At 32.8% G+C, this 24,218-nt stretch overlaps 1 protein-coding gene across 1 annotated transcript in view; it reads right to left on the bottom strand.

The window, feature by feature from the left end:
• Positions 1 to 6,859: 6,859 nt before the first annotated feature.
• The window catches only part of LOC129230701 (uncharacterized), a 33,294-nt gene continuing 15,935 nt past the window's right edge, over positions 6,860 to 24,218 (bottom strand). The window contains exons 4-6 of the mRNA XM_054865121.1: positions 20,837 to 20,884; positions 10,213 to 10,266; positions 6,860 to 6,999 (exon numbers count right to left, since the gene is read on the bottom strand). Of these exons, the coding sequence (XP_054721096.1) occupies positions 6,916 to 6,999; positions 10,213 to 10,266; positions 20,837 to 20,884 (186 nt within the window). The 3' untranslated portion in view covers positions 6,860 to 6,915. The remainder of the gene's footprint in view (positions 7,000 to 10,212; positions 10,267 to 20,836; positions 20,885 to 24,218) is intronic.

Below are 24,218 nucleotides of genomic sequence, written 5' to 3'. Positions count from 1 at the left end.
AATTTTAACAGAAAAACAATCTAGAAGAGCTTTTATGAGGGAATCCAAAATTTGAGCTCAAAATATTCAGTAGTTTTTGCGCTATGCTTAAAAATTCCTTTTTTCCTACTTTAGGGGACCGTATACTTTTTTAAAACAGAAATTATGAAAGTTGGTTTCTTCGTAAAAAAAGAAAAAAATTGTTCAACAAACTAAGCAAACCAATTATAACGTGGTTTTTCTACATTAGAGTTACGCCTATGAATTTTTTAAATGCATAAATTTATTCGCTGTCTCTGCAGAAGAACAACACAATATTGCAACCGTCAGTTTTTTGTAGATATCGTTCAGACGTCAATGTGTAAATAATGCGAAACACTACTTCATTGTCTAATAAAAGAATATTTTATAGAACTTTTTAAATCAAAAGCTATACTTTAAATACTTCTGTTTTTTTTTTTTTTTATTTATTTATTTTTATTTTTTATTTTTTCTGAGTTTAGCCATTGCCTTTTGTAAAACAATAACTCAAATAATATATATATATATATATATATATATATATATATATATATATATATATATATATATATATATATATATATATATATATATATATATATATATATATATATATATATATATATATAAATTTGAATTTTTGGCATCTTGAACTCAAATAATGTTTTTCGCAATCACGAGCCGTGTATGTGTATGTATGCGCGTGTGTGTTTGTGCAAGCGCATGCGTGTGGGTGCGTGTGTGTGTATGTATGCATGTGCGTGCGTGTAGGCGTTCGTGTGTGTGTGTGTACGCGCGTGTGCGTGTAGGCGTTCGTATGTGTGAGTATACGCGCGTGTGTGTAGTAGGGTGTGTCTTATAATGCACTTTTTAAAAAAGTTTTGAATTTCTTATGGGGCACCCCTTTAATTGCTTCCTTTTGATGAAAAAATACACACATAAAAGTTTCATAGAATTTGAACATAATTTAGGGGGTGCTACCAGTGATTAAAATCACATTCATTGTGAAAAAATGGTGTAAAAACCAACTCCCCAATATATCTTGTCACATTTTTAATCAACATGAAATTAGATTGGTTGGGTTTAATATAACACAAATATCTATTTCATATATATACAAGAAAACAATAAGCATTTCATGGTTGTCATTTTATGTAATAATGTCAGAAAAGCATCCGAAAGTTCGGTAATGCCATTCATATCATAGGTTTACACTTTCGGTCTTTTACATTCAGGAATATTGTAATTTTTCTCTTTGTTACTTCCATGTGACAATACAAACTTTTCACTGATTGCTACTTACTATGCAGACTAAATAAATAAATTTAAAAAAAATAAAAAGAGAGAGAGTTGACAAATTTTGCAGCAGTGGTAGCACCCTCTAAATATTATTCAATTTTTATTTTTCAGGTATGAGATTTTTTTTTCGTCCAAAGGAACAAAATGAGAGGGTGCCTCATGAAAAAATAACACCTTTAAAAATAAGACGCACCCTAGTGTGTAGGCGTTCGTGTGTGTGTGTATGTAGGCATGAGTGTTTGTGTCTGTGCAGGCATGAGTGTGTGTATGTGTGTGTGTAGGAGTGCGTGTATGTGTGTGTGTAGGAGTGCGTGTATGTGTGTGTAGGAGTGCGTGTATGTGTGTGTGTAGGATATTGACGCGACCTGGAGACGGTTTTCGCCAGAGGAGCAGCATCGTGAGGCGGCCGGCCGACGATGGTGCTGCGGAGGGTGCTGGTGGGAAAATAAAATGATATCACATTAAAACAGTCAAATGAAAGCAATAAGCAATCGTGATTGCTCAAAAAAATTAACATGCACAACTTTTTCACAGAAACATACAACAAAACCCCAGTGTCTTGCCAGTCATGTTGCAATAGAGTGTAGAATTAGTGGCTCTTCCCGGTGATAATTTGCTAAAAGGAAAAATTATTGCCTTGTCTAATTCGGGAAAAAGTACTCGAAAAATTGCCGACAGTGTGAAGTTTCTCCTTTAACAGTATCCAAATGGGTCAAAAAATAATAATTGCTCTCAGATAAGTTTACTGGTTTTTAGGAATTATTTTTTTTTTGTATAGAGTTTGAATAATTTTCAATGTGTTAGGATCTAGGAGAGGAAATCTCAATCGCACTAGTGGGCCGCGTGCTTTGAGCTGTATTCAGCACAAAAGTAGTAGTTGTGGCTAATTGTGAACTTTTTTTTTTTTTGACTTCGTCACAGATTTAACAAAACATTAATTTGCGTGTTAGATTAAGTTGAGTTTTTGTCTATTCTTAATTATAATTTAAATACTATTTTTCTATTTACTTTCTCGGTCATTGGCGTGCATTTCACATTAGAATAATTCTCGCAAGACAATGATAAAATTTCAAAATATTTTCTTCTCTTTTGAACAACATGGAAAAATATCGTCAAAGAAAGAAAGTGAAAAAAAATATTGTTATCAACTAATGGGTGCCTATTTTATTAAATGTATCTTTTTCAGAATCCAATATCTGGATATTCGGCTCCAACTTTGTGACACTGGAACTAATTCCACTTCCTGTTCGTATTCTTTGAACACACAACGGGCCACATGGACCAACGTCGCGGGCTGAATGCGGCCCGCGTCTTCACTGCGAATTGGTTTTCCCATTCCATGGCTGCTGTGAGTCCTAATATTGAACACAACAGCCCTGAACGAGATTTAACCGAACAACGTAGCAGGTGTCATGTCATTGAAGCCGAGAGTGCCTAAAAACTGGTGGATGAAGAAAATTTATCTCACCAGTGAGATGCCGTAAACATACAGCAGATAAATTTACTTTGCCTACCAGTTTATTCGCACTCTCAGCTTCAATAAGATGACTTCCGCATCCCACACGCTTAGTTCCGATTCCAGTCTCCGAAATATGAAGCGAGGACGAAATCGTAGCTTCTGGATAGTTCAACCCGCCTGTCGGGTATGCTGCCTATAGAATTGCTATAGGTGCGCCAGCCTGATGCTGTAGACAATGCTAGTGTGCAAGTATATAGTGCGCGAAACAAGATCAAATAAAGCTAAGTTTTGTTTGTAATGTTAGAAAATCGGAGAAATGACAAGAAGTCAGATTTCCGTTCACCTTGGTTAAAATTAAAATGACTTTTTTTTTTTTTTAATTACGGGTTGAACCATCTCGAATCTCGTTGCTAGAAACAGCATTGGGAAATTACTTTCCTAAATTGGTTTTAAGAGATGTTACATGTTTAACTAAAACCGCCGATTGTGTTATGTCTTTTTAATAATACCACGCATTATGATCTTTCGCATAAATTAGGATTTGAAACAAATTCTCTTTTTTTGATCACAAAAAAACCTCTAGAACAATTACTGTGTTTGTCCACTGGGTTAATTCAAATAACCAAATTTTTCCTAAATAAAGTTCGAGTATAAAGGGTTTGCTCATTAACGGGTATTTATATTCTCCTGTTTCTGCTGTATTTTTTAGATTGATACTTCGTTCATTTTATGTATTTAGAGCAAGTTTTCACGGAATAAATGGACCTTGCTTCGCTCGAGTCTCCAATCTATTTAATGCTGCGTCTTCCCACGTTGTGCGGTATATTTTTTATATTTTTGTGTGCGATGGCTCAAACTTCTGCCGATGTTCTGCGAAATTAAAAACGCGCAATTCCATTTTACAATCAAAGACTTTTTATTCATTCCAAAATAAACCTGTAACATAGGTGCAACATTTATAAAACATATTCACATCATGTTTCTAGGTATGAAGTTGAATATTTACATTTCTATGAGGCTTGAATGGTTATATGAGCAATCCAATAGGTTTATATTAGGAAAAGTCAAAAAGTTCCATTACTTTTAATTTGTCATTATTCGGTTTACTAAAGAACGATCTATACGATGGACTAACCAAACCTCATCCGTCTTTCTTAGGTTAATGCAGATAGACAAAAATCAGTAAATATTTTTACTTTTTTTTTTCAAAAAAAAAAAAAAAAAAAAAAAAAAACGACCGTAAATCGCTTTTTGCCGCAACATAATCGGCTAAAAAGTATCGGATTACGGAAGAAAAGAGAACTTCAAAAAAGCATGAGTTGAGCTGGATAATCTCGATCTTTTCATTGTTCACCTTCCGTTACTTGATAAACCGTGACCTTGAAAGAAGCGTTTTCAATGTGGGGATGGTCCCTAAAACGTTTTTCGTTAATAACTCCTGTTCTACTGCACGGAATGCAGTGAAATTTCGTATCCTGGCTGTATTTTGCGGTCTAAACATAATTATGTAGCAAAAATTAGGGGTTCCCATTTGAAAATCAAGAGTTGGTGCTCATTTTGCTTTGTATATGGTCCCTTATCAAAATTTTACCTACGTAGTTTTAAAGAAGACTTTAAACTAAGTCGGATGACACCTTTTTTTCCTTTCTAGCATGAAAAATGGCCGAATAATTAAAAGTGTTTCGTTTTTTTTTTCTATGACTGTACCTGCCTTTGTCTTCAAAATTCGAGTTGAACCGAACAATTGTTTCGGTCACTCGTCTGGTCAGTGCTAATTCTGTATTAGCTACCAGTTTGCTTGGCACTCTTGCCTTCCTTAAGAGGTTTTTCCACCTCCAGCTCAGTCACTCCTATGTCGGGCTGATGATTGCTAATAAGCACGAAACTGCAGTCCTCGGCTGGAATTGACTGAGCTGGCGGTGTATTTCATGCATGAAATATAATTTTTTTAAACTAATTTCATGCCAAAATTTAGGTGAGTCTTCAATTGGAAATTCATTGCTGATCAGACCATTGTTGAACAAAACTTTTATTCAAATGCATCTCAAATTTTCAAAGTAATGTAGCTATGATTTCCGCACACATACATCGATGACTGAGATGGATTAGCTGGATTAGACAATTACTCCACAGGCAATTTATCAGCGAAGTTGAGTGTTTTTAGAGCTCGGCTATTACACTTTAATGGTTACAGTTGCTCTTTATGGAGTGCGAGAGACCATGTTTCGAATGCTACCCGAGACCTTTAGTCGCTTTTTTGGGGCAAATTTCATGAATATAAAAGATTTTGAACAATGTTGAAATGAATATTTTTTCGTAAAACAAGTTAAACCAAAAAGATGAAAATAAAATAATAGTTTAAAAAACTAAAAAACCATGCTTTCGTAGCAAAATGAATTAAAAAGTGAAAAATAATCTTTGGATGATAGTAGTTGACCAATCACTTAATTTTAATGTAGTACAAAAAAGCGTGGGGGGCTTTTTATCAGTTGTCTTGAATTTCTTCCATTTATTGTCCATGCAAAAATGTAAATAGACAGCACCTCACGGTTTTTCGTATTACATTAAAAATAAGTGATTGGTCAACTACTATCATCTAAAGATTATTTTTCACTTTTTAGTTCATTTTGCTACAAAAGCGTGTTTTTTTTAGTTTTTTAAACTAATTTTTTTCAACAAAATTTCAAATAAAATCTAAACTTTTTAAGTAAATTAATTTTTGGCAGACGATACGATCGAAGAAATAGCAACAATTTAAAATTTTTACCTGTTGCCACCATCTATTTGTAAATGCATAAAATGCTCATACTTAACAAGAAAGTCTTTAAAAATGATTTTAAAATTTCACTCATGATCCGTCTCTTAGAAACATCTACATCTGCAAATGTTACGATTCACGCTTTATATATCTATGGTCTGCTTTTGTTAATGCTAATGGAAACCCTTTTTAAAATAAAAAAAATTAAAAAAAAGGCATTTTCGAGGGTTTATAAAAAATATGTGTGATAGTTAAGGCCCACAGAGATGAGATCAATCAAAATTAATTCCCCTAATTACCTCACAGGTGAAAACTCATTCGTGAAAAGATATCCATACATAGCTGGAAGTATAAGGGCCTTCTTTGATTTAAAAAGTGGGGGTAAAAAGCCTTTAAAATGATTACTAATATTACGTCAAAAACACTAAGATTTTTCTCACTATTGCTCTACATACTTTTCTGCTCCTGCAATAGGTACTTCGTTTTATCTGAAAGTACTAGTGAAGTATACTGCCGTGGGCAAATAAAGGGCAGTAACTGCATTTATTTATTTATTTATTTATTTATTTTTTTTTTTTTTGTCACCTGTTGTCCGTTAGCTTTATAGTGAAAGCTTGCTTATTTGGTTTCAGCTAAAAAAAAGGCTCGAAAGAAACGTTTAATTCCAACATTTCCCTATTGTTAGTATTGAAACTAACACACATTTCTTCAAATATCTCGAAGACTCATTTTTGTCAAACACTGCCGTTTACCTGCCCACGGCAGTATATCTGTGAAATAGTTATGAGATATATTCAAATGAAGCACATCATGTTTCTTTTGAAGATCATATAGCTGAAAGAAATTGCAACTAACTTAATTTCAAAACTTTTGAAATTAGTATCAGTTTATGGCAAAAAAAATATCGTGAAGTTTAATCATTGGTTTTACCATGTACCGCTGATTTTAAACAAGAATTTCTTTAAATATATGATAATTGTTTTCTTCCGGGTGACCAAGTTCAACTCCCGCTTTCAAACTTTGACAACAGTTTTTAAAATCTTCCACTAAGTTGTGGTCAACAGTATGTGTGCGAATGATATAGTGTATGATATATATATATATATATATATATATATACCAGACATAAAGAGACACAAACAGATGTAAAACAGGTGATTTAATCTATTATTTAACTTAGTTTATATTTTTGATTTAGTAATGAAATTTTGCTTTTTATTCAGGATCCTAAAATTTATTAGATTTTGTTCTTTTGATAGAATTTTGAAGAACTTCACAGAATGAATTTTTGAAATGCTATTTTTTATTTATTAGTTTTTTTCACATATTCTCCAAAAAAATCAGCATTTTGAAGTTATCCGAATACACACATTACATAAAACTTCAAGACAGTTTATTTTTATTGGACTTTTCGCTGCGCATCTACTGCCTGACCACAGATCTGCTCATCCGAATAGCCGTCTATCACGTCACAGATGCAATTCTAGATGATAAAAATATAATAAAAAAAACATAATATGAAATTAATTTCAAAGGTTAAAAATTACACAATTGGGTTACTTGCCATTTTTCAAAATTTGATTCTTCTGAATGGATATGGTCGAAAACATGCGGGGAAGTTACTTTTTTTCTTAATTCTTTAATCTTACTTTTTACTCTCTTGATGAAATAACCTTAAAAGACGTTTAGTCGTTGTGTTTTCATCTCCTCTGCTGACGTAAGAAGTGAAATTGTCGCTGAGGTTACCAGCATAAAGTTTCAGCACATTACCAAATTTCGTCAAATGAATATTTTATTAAATTAGTAATTCTTGTCCGACTAATAATAATTGCTCGCAGTGAAAAATGACCGAAAGGCAATATCTTGCCAGAAAAGACAACTACGCCCTCCAATTCAAGATGGCTTTCTTCACCTGTGACGTCACACGATGAAACATTTTATTTTAGAAATCTGACATTTTAAACAATAAATTAAAAATTAAACGTTGAAAAAATAATTGTTTTTTTTTTTTTTTTGCCTTTTTTTTTTTCGTTTTATTGCTTATTCTATCGGTTTCAGTTTCTAAAAGTAGTACTTTTCACTGAAACTGAAAAAATAATTCCCGTTCTTAATCCTGTTGTTCATTTTAACCTTATAATGAGGTTTCTACTTCAAATAGCTATGACGTTCAGCTCAAGATAGTTGGCGCTCAGCCTTGGACGAGTGTTTATTATAATGAGGCCGAAAACAAGTTGAATAAGTATTGCTTTTTAATCAAGCGTTGGCTTAACCAAGTTTTGTTTTTGATAAAGCACCATAGTTTGTTCACAATAAGAAATTAACTATAGTTGAACACTGGAACCTGACTTTTAGGAAGTTTCAGATTGTTGAAGTTTTGATTTCCTAATCATTTTTACAGCCTCATCAATGCCGTTTCACAATATTTTAAATACAAAACATACACAATTTATGTAAGTACACTCCACTCCTAAAAATTATGGTCAACAGCTTTTTTGCCAGTATGAAAACGATAGATCAACGAGGTGGAAGATACAATCCGTTTTAAATTCTAAAACTCATTTATTTCTGAATAACTTCGTTTCTTTTCTTCTAACCTCATTGCTTAACATTTTATAAGATTTTTATCATTTCAATGTACACATTTGCATTATATTTATACAGGGTGTCTCAGTTTAATGTTTCAAAACTCCTAAAAGAAATAGGATGCATTCTGACGACTCGAAACCATTTTGCAATGCGAGGTCGGAAATTCTTCCCCGATCCGAGAAATTTGAGATATGGCAGGAGTATTCAGTAAAGATACCTATAGCCAGGGCTAACGCAGAAATACATGAAATACACGCCAGCTCAGTCATTCCAACCGAGGACTGCAGTTTCGTGTTTATTAGCACTCATCAGCCCGGCATAGGAAGTGACTGAGTTGGAGGTGAAATACCAATTAAGGAAGCCAAGAGTGCCAAACAAACTGCTAGCTAATATAGAATTGGCACTGACCCAGTCGAGTGCTGAATATACCATGCCTTGCCTCAATCTTCTAGTTGAACTCAATAATTTCTTCGGTTACTCATCTGGTCAGTGCTAATTCTACATTAGCTATCAGTTTGTTTGGCACTTTTGGCTTCTTTAAGTTGGTTTTCCACTTCCAGCTCAGTCACTTCTTATGCCAGGCTGATGAGTGCTAATAAACACAAAACTGCAGTCCTCTGCTCGAATTGACTGATCTGGCGGTGTATTTCATGTATGCCAGGAATATTCGATCCAGGAGCATTGGGATATTCCAGGAGAAGTTCGAAGTTCCATGGACCGAAACTGTGAGGTTTGCATTGTATCCGGTTGAAAAAAACTTGGAACACGGACTTGAACTTATGTGCCCTTTGCTTTTTAACGTGTAATTACTAAAAAGATTTTTCACTTCTGGTCTCTTTTCTTCATGGTACTTCAGTGCACTTCAGGAAAGCATTTCTGACCCCACTATATGATTTCAAGTCGCCAGAATGCACTCTATCCCTCTTAGGAATTCTGAAACGTTTAACTGAGGCACCCTGTATATTGGTCTTCTTACGAAATTACGTCATAACGTCAGTATGATGTAAACTTTGATTTACACATTCAGTACAGTAGACTCTCGTGCATTGGGAATAACTGGGACTACAAGGTTCGATTAATCAAAAATTTGGATATAAAGGGGTATAAATAACAATAGAAACAAATTTATAAATAAGCAGAATAGTGTTTTCTTATCATAAAAAAGAAATTTTGTATCAAAATTACGCAAAAATCTTTACTATAAAGAATATGAAAATGCTGGTTACTTATCAGCGATTCCTATGAAGCATGTATGAGAAAGTAAGCATCTGACCATTTTTTCTTTTCTTTTGTTTTTGACGCCTATATGCTTATGATTCAAGCGCGCTTGCATGAGCTGACATTTAACTTTTGTGACTATGACTGATTATTTTTCCCGTCTGATAACAGCGTCAGTCGTTGTCAATAAGAGTTTGACAGAGTTAGTCTGCAGTGCTCTCGTCAGGAATTTTAATTTCAAGAAAAATGACTGAACGGTAGGAACAGAGCTACATATTCATCGCATAAAATTTTGCAATAAACCTTGTTACAGTAAAATGGAAACCAATCCAAAGTTGCAGACGGCTTTCAATCGCTATTACTCAGCGCATTTTTCGCACATGATTTCGGCGTTTTTGACGCAAAAATAGGCTCCTGTAGTTCAATAGGCTCCTTATTCTCTTAATATGGTTCCTTGAGACATCTTGCTCTTCTCCACAAATTCAAAGATCAGTGTCTTCAGCCATTTCTTCACTTTAATTGAAAATTTAAAAAATCCGATGTGAGCACTTTCTGTTTGCCAGAGACTAACGCTAATGACAGAAGAAAAAAACATACAAGCATGCGCAGAATGGTTCAAAGTCGGTCCATTCTAGCACGCTTGTTTCATATTCTTTAGGTTTTCGAACAAAAAATAACACCGGATTCTTTTCAAACAGACCTTGTAGAATTAGTTATACAGCCTAATCGAGGAATACGCTTTATCAAATAACATGGGATCAAACCGCTGATATTCTGGGACCGAAAAGCCTCTACAACTACTAGTTGGTTAAATACCGTAGAGGAAACACAGGTAATAAATATGTACAAATATTGCAAATTATTCCGTTGTGTGAAACAAGATAAAACTCACCGTCATTCCCCTCCATTGATCACAAATTTCTTGATCATTACTGTTACATACGACCTAAAACAGGAAAAAAAAACCTTTCATTCTATGCAGCTTGCAAGTTAGGAAAAAAAAGTAAAGCTTAGTTGGTATGATGGTAAACAGAATTTGAATGGTTCAACTTCAATCCTTTCCTGTATTTTGGAGGTGATTTTCAAAGTCCATTCTTTTTCGAACAGTTAAATCATAGAGTAACATTGTAAGTTAAAAAAAAAAAAACAATTTGCTAATAAAGATTTCTGTATACGGTTTACCTCCAGTTTCATCGACAGTTAAAATTTCCTCTCCCCGTAAATACATCAAAAGGCATGATTGAAACTGAAATCCAGGGGGGAAGGAAATTTCGTGTCGGCGAAATTGTGGAAAAACCCTGTAAACTTTCCCTGTTAAAAGCAGATGTTCATAATTAAACGACCATTCTTTTACGTCTAATGGAGAAATTCTTGCTCAGAAATTAACGAAATTCTCTGTCCAACACAATGCTGGGATGCAAATTTGTTTGAGCAAAAAAAAAAAAAAAAAAAAAACAAAACAAAAAAAAACAACAACACTTCAAACTTTCACTTCCAGAGGGCGCATTTTTATTAGCTACACATTTATTACAAGGTTTATGATGGTTTTCAAAAAAATCTTGCATTTAAACATGTTCTATTTAACGGCTATCATTTTCGTCTACCTTCTGTAACACATGTTCTACATTTGACCGCTCGTATGCTCTTTGAAATGCTACGATGATGTCGTGGTATGCTGCATTTAAGATCAGGCAAAGTTCTATGATTATTACGATTTACTACATATGTTTCAAATGCCTGCAAAGCTGAGAGTCAAATTGATTGAGGTCTAATGATCGGGAAGTCGTGCATTTCGTTAAAAAAGTCCTCTGGTGGGGAAATTTCTCATTATTTTTCCTTTATCCGATCAAAGAAATATAGTATACGTTATACGTTCTTCATTCGCCGATATTTTAGTTTCAAAAGTTACCACAAGTGTGATAGTAGCCTAATGTTTCAATTTACCACACGTTTCATTTTACCACAACTTATATTACTAAGAGTTTTATTACGAAACTAGCGGTACCCGCACGGCTTTGTCCGTTGTAGAAAATTAAAAAGACATTTGGTCTGCCTGTATATTTACAAATAATGGATGATGAATTTCTTCTTTGCGCCAAATTTCATGAAAATCGGCCGAACGGTTTAGGCGCTTTGCGCGTAACAGACTTCTAGAGACACTTTCAGCTTTATTATTATTAAAGAAGCGATATCGCAAGAGGGCAATATATTCACATAATGATTATTCAACCTTTAGTGGCACCTTGCAGATTGAAAGTTGTATGTTATTAGTGAAAAAAAGCGGAGGAAGATAGATATATACTTAGCTCTTTATTATCCTACCTATATTGTTAATGGGTCATTCCGCCGAAAATGGTACATTTCATGTCCGGCACTTTTGGATTTTTTACAGAAAATTTGATAGTGAATATGAATCAATCATATTTTTTTCTTTGTTCTTCATGCAATTTTGTATCATGAGGTATTTTTTGTTTTTAATATTTTGATTTAGGAATTTTTTAAAAAAAGATTATGTTAGTCAAAAAGACAAAATCTTGATGTCCCAGCTCTAAAACAGTGACAGTTAAAAAATGATTTAAGTAATTGCTTGGATGCAATAACAAAAAAAAAATCCAATTATATTGCAACATCTTTATTGTAACAATTTAAACAATATATATTTTTTAGAAAAATATTTTTTCAATGAAAATGCAGGGAATTTACAATTGTCCCTACAGTTTACAAATTTTGAAATGTCTACTCTGTTAGTCATTAAAGAATGAAAAATATATTTTTACAAAAAAAACTAGCAATACTTTTGAGGTGACCAGATGGTAAAAACTCCATGTTTAGCTAACCCTAGCGGATTGAACAATCAAAAACCAAGGAAAGACTCATTCTTTGTCTCTGATAGTAAATTTGAGTAACAAAAAGTCCACTATGTTACATTAATTTTGCTAATTAAAATTTAAAAATAAAATCTAAATTAAATATAAAGTAGTAATTTTAGAGTTACTCTTACCTTTAGTATTACTATTTTAACTGCTACTTTATGTTTAGGTTTAGAAAAAAAAAATTTAACTACTTATTTGTCCACTCTGTTACATGTCCACTCTGTTACACTTCTTGTCTTTACAGAGTGGACAATATTTATGAAAATAGTAAACAAGTCCCATATGCTATTGATGTTTTTCAAAAAGCGTAGCTTAACAAATTTATAGAAAAATTGAATCAAATACAAAATTTTAAAAAATGAAACATTGTCTATTTTTTCTGCTTAAACATAGAGATTACTTTTACCTTGAATAATAGTGTCCACTCTGTTACAGGTATGTCCACTCTGTTACAGGAATATTTTAACTGATTTGATTGTAATTTTTTTTAAACATTTAATTTAAAGGTTAATTTGCATAGAACTACACAATTACTAACTAGAATAATCCAATTTCAATCTTTTTTCAAGTTTGTTTCTTGTAATAATTTAACTTTTGCAAATGATTTTTTAAATTTTTGTATTTTTGAGTAAGATAATTAGCAATAAAACTTAAATGTGCCTTTTACAATGACATTTTAAGCATTTGTATGAAAGATATATTCCATTTGTTTATATTAAATTTAAAAAAATCAAAAAATAATTGCAAATTTTGAATTTGTGGTTGTTTTTAAATGTGTAATAGAGTGGACAAAATCTTTCATTTCTGATAAAAGAACTGAGAAAATTAAATATTAATAATAAGTTGAGCTAATTAATTTTTATAGTTCAAATAAATTAAACCTTTTTGAAATCATTTGACATTAATTTTTGTTGGATTAGATTACTTTGAAAAAAAAAAATTTTTTTTGAAAACTGAAATGTACCATGTTCACCGGAATGACCCTAATATAAAATAATCCGGAACACAACTCACAGTTATTTTCTACTATTTATAATATTACCGCAACAACTGAATGTGGCAATTTTTTTTATGGGGTTCGGGGGCTTAATTGCAAAACTGATAGTTATGCATTACAATATTTTATTCCAAATTTTTACCTATTCCATATTTATCTTCCTAATGTTTTTATGTATTTCTAAAATCCTGAAAGAAAGTACCTCATTCTCATAATTTGATCATAATAAAAATAGAAAAAGCTGCACTAGAGCCTGCAACAATTATAGGCCTTCTGTACAAGTCTCCTCCAACGGAACCGATTATGAGAATCTCAAAATATATTTACTAATATAATAAATAAAACAAAGTACAAACGGACATGTATTTGTTTAAAAAATATATCTAATTAAAGACTTGTATTTCCAGAAATAAACTTGAAGCATAGTTCTTATAAACATGGTGTTCCGGTTTAACCTGCAAGACCTTTATTTTCGCAACCATTAATCCTAGATGCATACTTACACTAGCAAAAATGTTCAAAATCAGATGTAGAGTCAAGATATTGAATTTTGAAGTAAAAATAAAAATGAGTCAAAAGGATAAAATTTAACTTTTTATACGAGCCTTAAATCCCCTGACTTAGATTTAGAAAAGTTATCTCCATCGGAAAATAATTCTCACACAAAAGTTTGACATTAGTCCAATCAATATTCACCGAGATATGAAACGCAGCGATTTGTGACCTACACCACTTTACACTCAACGTCAATAACAACTTTTGGTGGAAAATATAACGGTTAACAAGTGTTTGAAACCATATGTGTGCATAGAGGGTGGTTTTTCAAATTGCTTTAGATTTTGTAGTATGTTTTTGAATATCATGGCAAAACATTTTCATTTGTTTTTGAATAATAAGGAAAAAATATAAATACCTTTTTATTTTTTACTTCGACAACCTTTCATTCTTCTGAAAGGGCGATAAGTTCCAATCTCATTTTCTGTATAATCTTCTGTATCCTTTAAAACTTTGAACTCAAATATTTACTTAAGCTTTGGTCCGACAAATTTCAATTGTTTTGTGTTAGTAATACTCTTTCATGGAGATTATTTCTCTAAACATAAGTTAGTGGTCCTAGGGCCCGTAAAAAAATAAATTTTGTATTATTATTATTATTTTTATTATTATTATTTTTATTATTATTATTATTTTTATTATTATTATTATTATTATTTTTATTATTATTATTATTATTATTATTATTATTATTATTTGCTTTAAACTTTCAAAATCTGCATCTAATTTTGAACATTTTTGCAATTGGAAGTATGCATCTAGGACTAACTGTTTCAAAATAAAGATCTTGCAGGTTAAATCGGAAAACACTGTTCCGGACTCTGAATTAAATGGTTGGATTTTAGTTTTTTGCAATTTTCCCGATTTCGAAATATACGCGATTGAAGTATAATAGCATATGAATGTGTATTTCAATGGCATAAGTCTCGCTATGTAACGTTTATGGGATTTTTCTGTAGTCATTGATTATTCTCTTGAATAGCGTATTAGTTTTCCATTCTCATGTTAAATTCGGTGTCAATGTAAGAAGTAGTTCACATTTAGTTCTAATATTTAAAAGGTGCATGGAAAATTTCCTGATCCTGCCCGATACACATTGCTTGCGTTCGTCGAACCTCACCGGTCGACCGGTGAGTAACTGGTTACTAACGCAGCGTTCTTGAGAGCTACCGGTTAACTGGTTGCTTATGATGTCGTTCTATGAGCCTCACCGGTTGATCTATTGGTCAACCGCAACTTAAGCTGGTTGATTGGTTGAGGGAAACACGTGACATTTTTGACCAATTATAAGTTATTTTCACCTGCGTGTTATTCGCCTGCGCCATGTCTACGCAAGTAACTGGAGATCAACTGAAAACGTTCGATGAAGCATTGGTTCGTGAATAACCGGGAAGTAACCACTGACGTCATTGCTGTCACGTGATTAACGAACGGTCGTGCTTGTCGAACGTAAGCTAAGAGTTTTGCTATGAAAACATACCATTATTTGCAATAATTCAATCTCGGATATCGAAAAAATAAAAAATTGCTGAAAATTAAACCCCGCAGTATCGAATTCAGTTCCCCTAAAATATATTCGAATCATGTTGTTCTGTGTTGAACTTTTTACACGGATGAAGAGGATCTATTGTAGCCTCAAAATAGCTATTTATTGATAACTCGTTCTTCTTATATGTTAGTTTTTACATTTCAATCATGTTTTAAATCATTTTCCAAAATAAAGTTCCTACCGTCCCTTCGTATATTTCATTTCACAATATTTGCCTTAAAATGTCCTCTACGTAACACTAAATCTCGAAATATTTATCTATTTATTTACGTAAAATGTAGATAAGGATCTTTTCAATAATTTCTACTCTTTGTATTTTTAGCATAAAAAATTACTAGGCTAAATTATTCGGGACACTACTCAAATTCTCGTATTTTCAAGTTTACACTCATATTTTTAAGAAATAAACCCTGAACCACATTTTTTTTTAGGTATCATTATTATTGTTTTTTTGGACTGGCAAGAATACCAGACTGCGTCAGTTTACAAATATTAGAGGTTATTCCAGTTTTAATCTCTAGTGAGAAAAACTGCTGTGTGTGTTGCCTTGATGTTATAATAAGTATTCTAGAATTTTTTCTTCGAAAGTTTTGGTTTCTGCTATACTTAATACGTAATTAACGCTTAAAAGCAATGTTGCTAGTTTGTGATTAAATTAAAATTTCTGATTTACGTTATTTTTTGATATTGTCAAAACATTTTTTTCAGAATGGGCAAGGCTTTGGACACGTCCCCTAGAAAATGTAAGGAAACAAAAGCATTACTACTCCTCTGATTACATTTCTAGAAAGCTATTACAAATTTAACAGGTGTTTCTAAGTCAGTAGTTGCAGGTATCAAAAGCTTAAAATTAACCAAAACAAGTCACTGAAAGCAGATCGCGTAGACAAATGTGATAGAAAACGTATTAGTGCTCGTGTACTGGCTTTCGAATCATGATCATGTGCTTTTTCGGCTATTTAACACGCTCCAAAAAACATTGAATAGCTTCCCCAGGTGGAGTCGCATGTCGCGTTGGAGGCACTGGCAAAAGAAACTTTTTGGGAACCAAAATGATAAAGGTGGAATCTTCGAAGAGCATGCTTATAAAACATTAAACTAATCAAAATAATAACAATCTTTGTTAATATCACTTCTTACAAATAGTAGGGGAAGCGGCTGTACCCACGGACAGAATTTACTTTTCAATTTTTAGTATTCTCTGTAAATGAATAATCTATCGGTAAAATTTTTAGACAGAATTAACCACTTATCATCTAACTTGGTAATTTTTGTCAGGTGAAAATCTCAAAACTTTCAACTGCAAAATTTTTTTCTTTAAAATCACTTTTTTTGTCCGTGGGTACAACACCCCGTTCACGCCACGGACAGAGGCCTTTGTACCCATGGATATATAAAAAATAATAAATATATATGTCCGAGGAACTAAATTATACTCAATACATATTTGTAAGTCATTTTATATTGAAATACTTCAATAATTCATTAAAAATAGCATTAAACAAAAATATCCAACAGAAATCAAACTTTGAAAATTTACCGAATACTTGAGGTTTTTTCCATTTGTTTTTAAATTATCCTTAACTTTTAACATCAGTGAACTGTTTAAAAAATATATTATTTTTAAGAGAGCCTAATATGTTTTTAAACAAAAAAATTAGCTAGATACATGACTAGTATGGCTCTCTATGAAGGGTAAGGTCGTTTAGTATCGGACAGCGGGTAGTATCGGACAAGGGCTGTTCTTAATTCCTCCGCCAGGGGCAGCATGTACTGGGTCAACATAGTGTGCCGTATTGGGGAAGAAAGCCACAGATGCCATATTGGTTCAAATCAACCGTTCGTTCTGGTGTGCAAAGCTAGTTGTTTGTTTGTTGAGAGAATTTCAGTGCACGAACTTAACTTCTGAGGCATATATTTACACATAGAGTAAGTTATATTGTTTCATTGCTGTACCTTTAGACTGATAGTATATTAATCTAAGTATTATGCGATATAAAAGTGCTTAAGTAATAACCTAGTGTTGGTTAAACAACTGTAGCTTTACTGTCCGGTTGTATCGGACAAAGTTACTGGAACCAAAATAAAATACAGACGGTGTTTTTCTCTGTCCAACAGGTTGAAATGGAAAAATCACGACATAAATCGGATGAGAGACACAAATATAAAAGAAGCCATTGAAAAAGTTGGACTTGTTGGAAAAAGTTTTAAAATTTAGCAGAGGAGAAAAAAAGATTGAGAGAAGAGAAGCGCCAAAAAAAAAAAAAAAAGAGAGAGAGAGAGAGAAAGGGGGTAAACCCAAACCGAAGAAACAAAAAATAGTTCAACCAAAAATGAAAAACAAAGAAAACACTAAAAGAAAGTTCAAGTATGATGATGAGTCGCAGGAAAACGAAGAGCTGACTCACTGCATAATTTGTAATGAGACATTTGAAGAAGATTGGATCCAATGCCAAACGTGTAAGGGTTGGGCACATGAAAAATGTACTGAGCTACAACTAGACAGTCTTTACTACACATCTGATTTGTATTCCAAAGTTTAAAATGAATTTGTTTCAGTTAGGGGTGCCTAAACCAACCATAGGCTATATTTTCAACTTTTATTAAAAAAATATTACTTATTTTCATTTTTAGACTTAAAGTAAACCAACCTAAGTAACCAACTACTTAGTTTGTTTCATTTTTATGCACATTAAAATGTTATTTCTGAACTATTTTTTTTATTCCAACATTTTAATGTTTTGTCCGATACAACACTCCAAAATTTAAAATTGGCCAAAAATAGAGTTTGACAAAAACTTGTTTAAAAAATACGACTCCATGTTTTTTTAATTAAAGTTTACAATTTATGTTAGGTAACTTAGTACAGCATAATTTAGTGTAAAAACTAATTCTTTACAAGTAAAACAAAAAGCGTTATGATTGAAATAGCTTAGGTGTCCGATACTATCCGACCTTCCCCTACCTATAAAATGATTTCAATTTATATGAAAATTGAAACCTTTAACAAAATTCACCCATTACAAAAAACGCAGTTTAGATTACCCAACCAAACCCCAGAAAAGTCTACTTCAAATGAAAACAGCTGGGATTGACGGTCTGTAGACCCATCAGCAGGTGGGGGTTACTTCAACTCTATATCTGCAAGCCTTTCTTCAAGTTCATCATTATTTTTGAACGCAAAATTCGGACGTTTATGACCAGACACCATTTTGAGGTACTTCACATTGTAAGAAGACTCAGGTGTGACCCAAGGACACATAAAATTCCCGTCAATGGGTACACATGGTTATGTATCCTTGGGTACAAAGGCACGCCATTTTGGTTTTGCAAACCAGTCACATCGACAGGACCACATGACATTAAAAATCAGAAGCAGATCTTCAAAACATAGCGAGACATGATACCCACAGCAAAAATGAATCATACAAGCCACGACGTACAAAAAAAAGAGAAATTTTACATGTTTTTTTTAAACTTAGATCCGACTAAAACAAATGTTCGTTTGATGGCGTTGAAACCTTCTGATATACTGGAGAGGGCTGAGACACACACGTTGATCCCCTCCCCCTCCGATTTTTCGCGACAATACCCGATATTTCCCGACCAACGTCCGTAGGTACACCCGTTCGTGGGTACAGCAGCATCCCCTACTTACACGACTCCAGTCCTCAACAGTCTTTTTTTTGTTGTTGTTTTGCCCTCTGTATAAGCTTTTTCTTAGCCTCGGTGCGTCATGGTTTTTTTACTCTTTGACCAATCGCCTCCGGACAGTCCTGGCGGAAATTTCAATGTCCTGTTCATTCATAAGTAAGAAGGACTACACTCCTTTTGCGATTTTTGCGGGAAATATCACTATCTGTGGCCGGTAAGAGCATTGATGATGTGCTTTCTGTCGCATTTTCCTAAGTGATCCAATTCCATTGGCATGTTTTGAGCAATTTTAATTCTGATATATCCAACTATTGACTTAAAAGCATCTCTTATACTTGCTATAACTCTCTGAGTATGTGTAGATGGACGTAACAATGCTTGTATTTTCCTACACTTTCTAGGAGACTTGAAGCCTTGTCCATTCTTAAAAAAAACAGGTTTGACAATATCAAGCAACAATATAAATAAAATATTGAAATGTATTCACAAACTGTTGCAACGTTGCTTTTTCAATAAGTGTTAATTACGTATTAAGTACTAGCTGTACCCGACGCGCGTTGCTACGCCAACAAAAAAATACATCATTATACTGATTTTCATGAGAATCGGTTGAACGGACCAGAAGTTGCTACTCTGCAGTGCCACCTGGTGGCGAGTGGCTTCAATGAGCATATTATGCACCTTCTCCGTGGAAAATACATATATATAGCAAGTTTCATAATAATTGGTCCAGGTATCAAGTGAAGCCGTGACTATACTCAAATTTTGTACTCACGCAGTTTGCAAGATCAATCAATCGCTAAAAATATCAAATAGAAAAAGTTTTAAATCCCCTCGTTGCATGAAAAGCCATAAAACAATAAAGAAAGAATTTATTTGTTCAAACTCAAGGAAAATGGCAACAGCTAACTTCTTATCAATGAGATCTTTCACACGAATTAATTTCTGCAGCCGATAATTTTATTCGTATTTATCCAATGGATTGTGACTTAAATTGGAATAAAAAAGGAACTATCGATCGGATTTTTTTGAACTGGTCTATAAACATTCCCAGTACCAAAAATAACAAACGGTGAAAGTTTCAGCCAAATCTGCCGGGTAGTTTTTGAGTTCATGGATGACATACAGACAAACATTCATTTATATATATAGATAGCAGACACCAAAACTCTCGAAGAAATAATTATAGAATACTTGATATAACCTCACGACGACGGCAGTTTTTTCTCACTGGAGACTAAAATTGGAATAACCTCAAATATTTGTAAACTGACGCAGCCTGGTATTGTTGCCAATTCTTAAAAACAATAATAATGATACCAGCTGCTATGCAGAGTAAAAAAAAAAAGGAGGGGGGGGGTTCGTGGTTTATTTCTTCAAAAAGTGAGCCTAAACTTGAAAATAAGAGAATTTGAGAGGTATCCCTAATAATTTGGCCACCCACTGTATTTTAAGATTCGGCGTTTATGAACGGGAAACTCCACATTTAAATACTATGGAATGATGTCCAAGGGTTGATATTTAGAACATTATCTATAAAAACAAATTATAAACGAAACATTACATTCTCTTAAAATATAAACATTTATTAAGTAAATGTCATAGTGATGGAAAAGTTTACATATTTTTTTTACCAGAAAAATAATAACAATTGCTTGGGATCATTTCTCAGAATTGATAATGTATCTTTGTGATTTCATTAATGAAAGAGTATCACAACGATCAACGTTTTGTTTTAGTAAAATGAGTTTACTAAATTCCAAAACGAGAGAAAGAGAGCGTATGTATACTCAGGTTATGTGTTAGAATTTACAAAATCTACTAATAATCGTCTCGGTTTTTAAATATAATATCTGATGAAAATAGTGAAGTATTTACTTTTACTTACCGCTAATCGATCCATGAGTTTGTTGGCTAAATAAGTGTGCACTGCTTGCTGAAATCAATTCATAAATAAAATTAGAAGAGTAAGATCTTCAGTTTTCATTGCATATCAAATATTAAAATTTTTTTTTTATTCTTGCTAAGAAGTCCAAATTTCTACTAGCGCATCTATCCATAAACAAATGATAAGCAATAAAGCATTTCGCGATTGAAGCGGAGGTAAAAGACAATTAACTATTCTTCCGGCATAAATCTCTATAGTTATTATCAATTTTATAAACGTTCATATTTTAAAACGTAAAATACGAGAAATACACAGAAACAAAATTAAATATGGGAATGAAAAAAGCGTTAAATACGGGGAAAAAGTAGATTCGGGGGACGTAAAATCGAAGTTTCACTGTATCAGTTTCGCAATGTTTATTCAAGTTATGCACTTTTAATGCTACGGTAGTATCATTTCAACATGAAACCGAAGATACGTATATAAAATAACTACACCATAAACAAAAAGGAATTCCAAACACATTTTTAACCTTTAATTACCTATTATTAAAATTCGGATACCCATCTATGGCATCTTTATACAGATAATTTTCGCATCATTTTCTTCAATACAGCTGTTTTCGATTAATGTGCCAAATTTAAAAAAAAAATCCAACCAGAACTAAACGAGTCTACTTTCCCTTTAAATTTCTAATATTCGCTTATTTAATTAAGACTGTACAACTATGTCTAACCTACCGTTCTAACATTTAAAGCTGATTTCTTCAAATTAAATATGTCTCTCTCATAGGATGAAATTGTTACGTAAAATAAAAATAAACGAACAAATAAAGTGATAGAAATTTTGCTTTTAAAATTTGCAAGCAATGTTTATTTCCCCCCCCCCCATAAAACAAAGATTTAATTGTTTAAAAAAATGAATAAATAAAAATATGTTATCCAAAAAGAGATATAGTACATCAAAAAAGTACGTCCTTTCAAACAAAAAAAATAAACAAAACAACAATCGCGTGCTCACTATTAGAAAATGAATAAATAAGTAATGCAAAGTCCTCTTGAGAATAGTACAATTTTCATCAATAACAAAATCGTCTGCACACTTCTTTCCTTCTGTTATGGGGTCTTAGTGCTCTACCTGCTTTGATAAGAATGCGAAAACAGCTCGGTTCTGATTAAGGAGCCATTTTGGCAGGTTGATTTTTTAATGACTACAAATACACATATGACTGCGTAATGTAGTACATTAAACTGCTTTTTCATTCAAAATAGCTAAGATTATATTGCAATACTTAATATACCTTTCCTCTAAATAGCGAAAAATTAATATTTTTCTCCGTGCATAATTCTGAATTATGACTTATATTCTCCAAATTTGGCCTTAAATTACAGCTAAGTGTCTCAGTGAGATGCTGTACAGGTTTCATTAAGCTAATAAAGTGATTAATATTTTTATAGCTATACATGTTAAAATTTTGTATAACAATAATAATTGTGACGTAAAATCTCTCCTAAAAATTTTCTGCTAGTGTTACTTAATTGATGTATAAGTCTTAGAATAGGTAATACAAAATATGTACAAAAATATTCAAACAATAGATCAATATTGTTTTTCTTTTTTTTTTAATTGACGCAAGTAAATCGTAAATTTTTACGTTTTGAGAACGCATTTAAAGTTAACAGTCACGTGTGATCATTTTTTTTAATAACTTCGGATGTATTTTGACGTTTATTAAAAGTTTGGTACTAAATTGTTCAAAAAAGCAGGGACAATTACATAGGGGAGGGTGGCCCGAAGCGGCCTTCGTACGCCTCTATGGTGTGTAAGCGGCGATGCATACGTATGTCGTGTTTACGTGAACATCCCTGAGCTTTTATGAGTCCCATCGAAGCAGCAGTGAAGCGGCATGAATGGGACCAGGCTTGAGTTTAAAAAAAAAAGATACATTTCTATTTAAAAAAAATGAAGTTTTGTAACTTGTGATTAGTCTCGAAGACCAGCTTATTTTTTTCATTGTCAATAATATTACGTTATTCTGACACCATCCACCTACAAACTACTATATCCATTTCGTTTGTTTCTTTTTAAGATTTCAGGTTATCTTAATCTTTACTAATAATAAAGCTGAAAGTCTCTCTGTCCGGAGGATGTCTGGCTGTCTGTAGGATGTCTGTGACGCATATAGCGCCTAAACCGTTCGACCGATTTTCATGAAATTTGGCACAAAGTTAGTATGTAGCATGGGGGTGTGCACCTAGAAGCGATTTTTCGAAAATTGGATGTGGTTCTTTTTCTATTCCAATTTTAAGAAAAAAAAATAAGATGGACGAGTAAATTACGAAATTATCATAACGTGGAACCGTAACATGGGCACAAGCCAGTTGGCGAGATACGAAATTATCATAACGTAGAACCGTAACATGGGTACAAGCCAACTGGCGAGAAAATTCACCATACGTTATTTGTAAATATACAGACGAACCAAAAGAACTTTTAATTTTTCTATTACGGGCAAAGCCGTGCGGGTATCACTAGTTATAGAAATAAAAATCGTGCCTTTGGGCAAAGGCGGGTAAAGATTTAATCTTATATTTATTTATAATTTCTTGACTTGTGTGCTGACTTAGATTTTGTATTTCAATAGGATAAGTATAACTTTAAAAATTTATTTTTTAGGATGGCAATTAATTAGTCTATTAATTTAATCAGTTATTTCTTTATGTTTTATAAACAACTGTGCTGACTTTAAATTGGATAAGTACAACTGTTTTATATTTTTTTATATGATGGCAGGTAGCTAGTCAATTTTTTAAATCGTTTATAACTTCATATTTGATTGGCCAATTAGTTAAGCTTACCCGCTTTGGGTTTCCTGGCCGGGCAAAGCGGATATTTCAAATGTTTGTAAAAATTCATAATAAATAAATATTGGGTCTGAAATATTACAAAAATCACTTTTTATTTTGAAGTTCAAGAACCCTACCTGGAAAAAAAACCGAAATTGTTGCGATAAAAGTCCAAAAACTACAATTTTCGAGCGTTCTTCAAAAACATATCCGCTATGGGCCACAATCGCCTATACATTTTTCCCCCCTAAAAAAATCAAGTATTTCGAATTTATTTTATTACCCGTTTTTAAAAAGAAGAAAAAAAAATCATCTGAACAATAATATCACCGAAAAAACAGGGTTGTGGATTCGAAGCCGGACTGATTTTGGGGTAAAAGAGTCGGACTTGCAGTTGGTCACTTTTTCTCCGAATCTGTGTTTCTGGGAAGTCTGCGGAGAATTGGAGTCGGACTCGTTTTGCGGTCAAGGACTGCAAGTTTGGAGTTGGTCATTTTCCCCCGACTCCGAAGCTCTGGTAAAGATATTCACGCTTT

The sequence above is a fragment of the Uloborus diversus genome, chromosome 9 (genome assembly GCF_026930045.1).
Source record: "Uloborus diversus isolate 005 chromosome 9, Udiv.v.3.1, whole genome shotgun sequence".
Classification (NCBI taxonomy): Eukaryota; Metazoa; Arthropoda; class Arachnida; order Araneae; family Uloboridae; genus Uloborus; species Uloborus diversus.
Note: the sequence above shows the minus strand (reverse complement) of the source record. Positions and strands in the feature narration are given on the sequence as shown.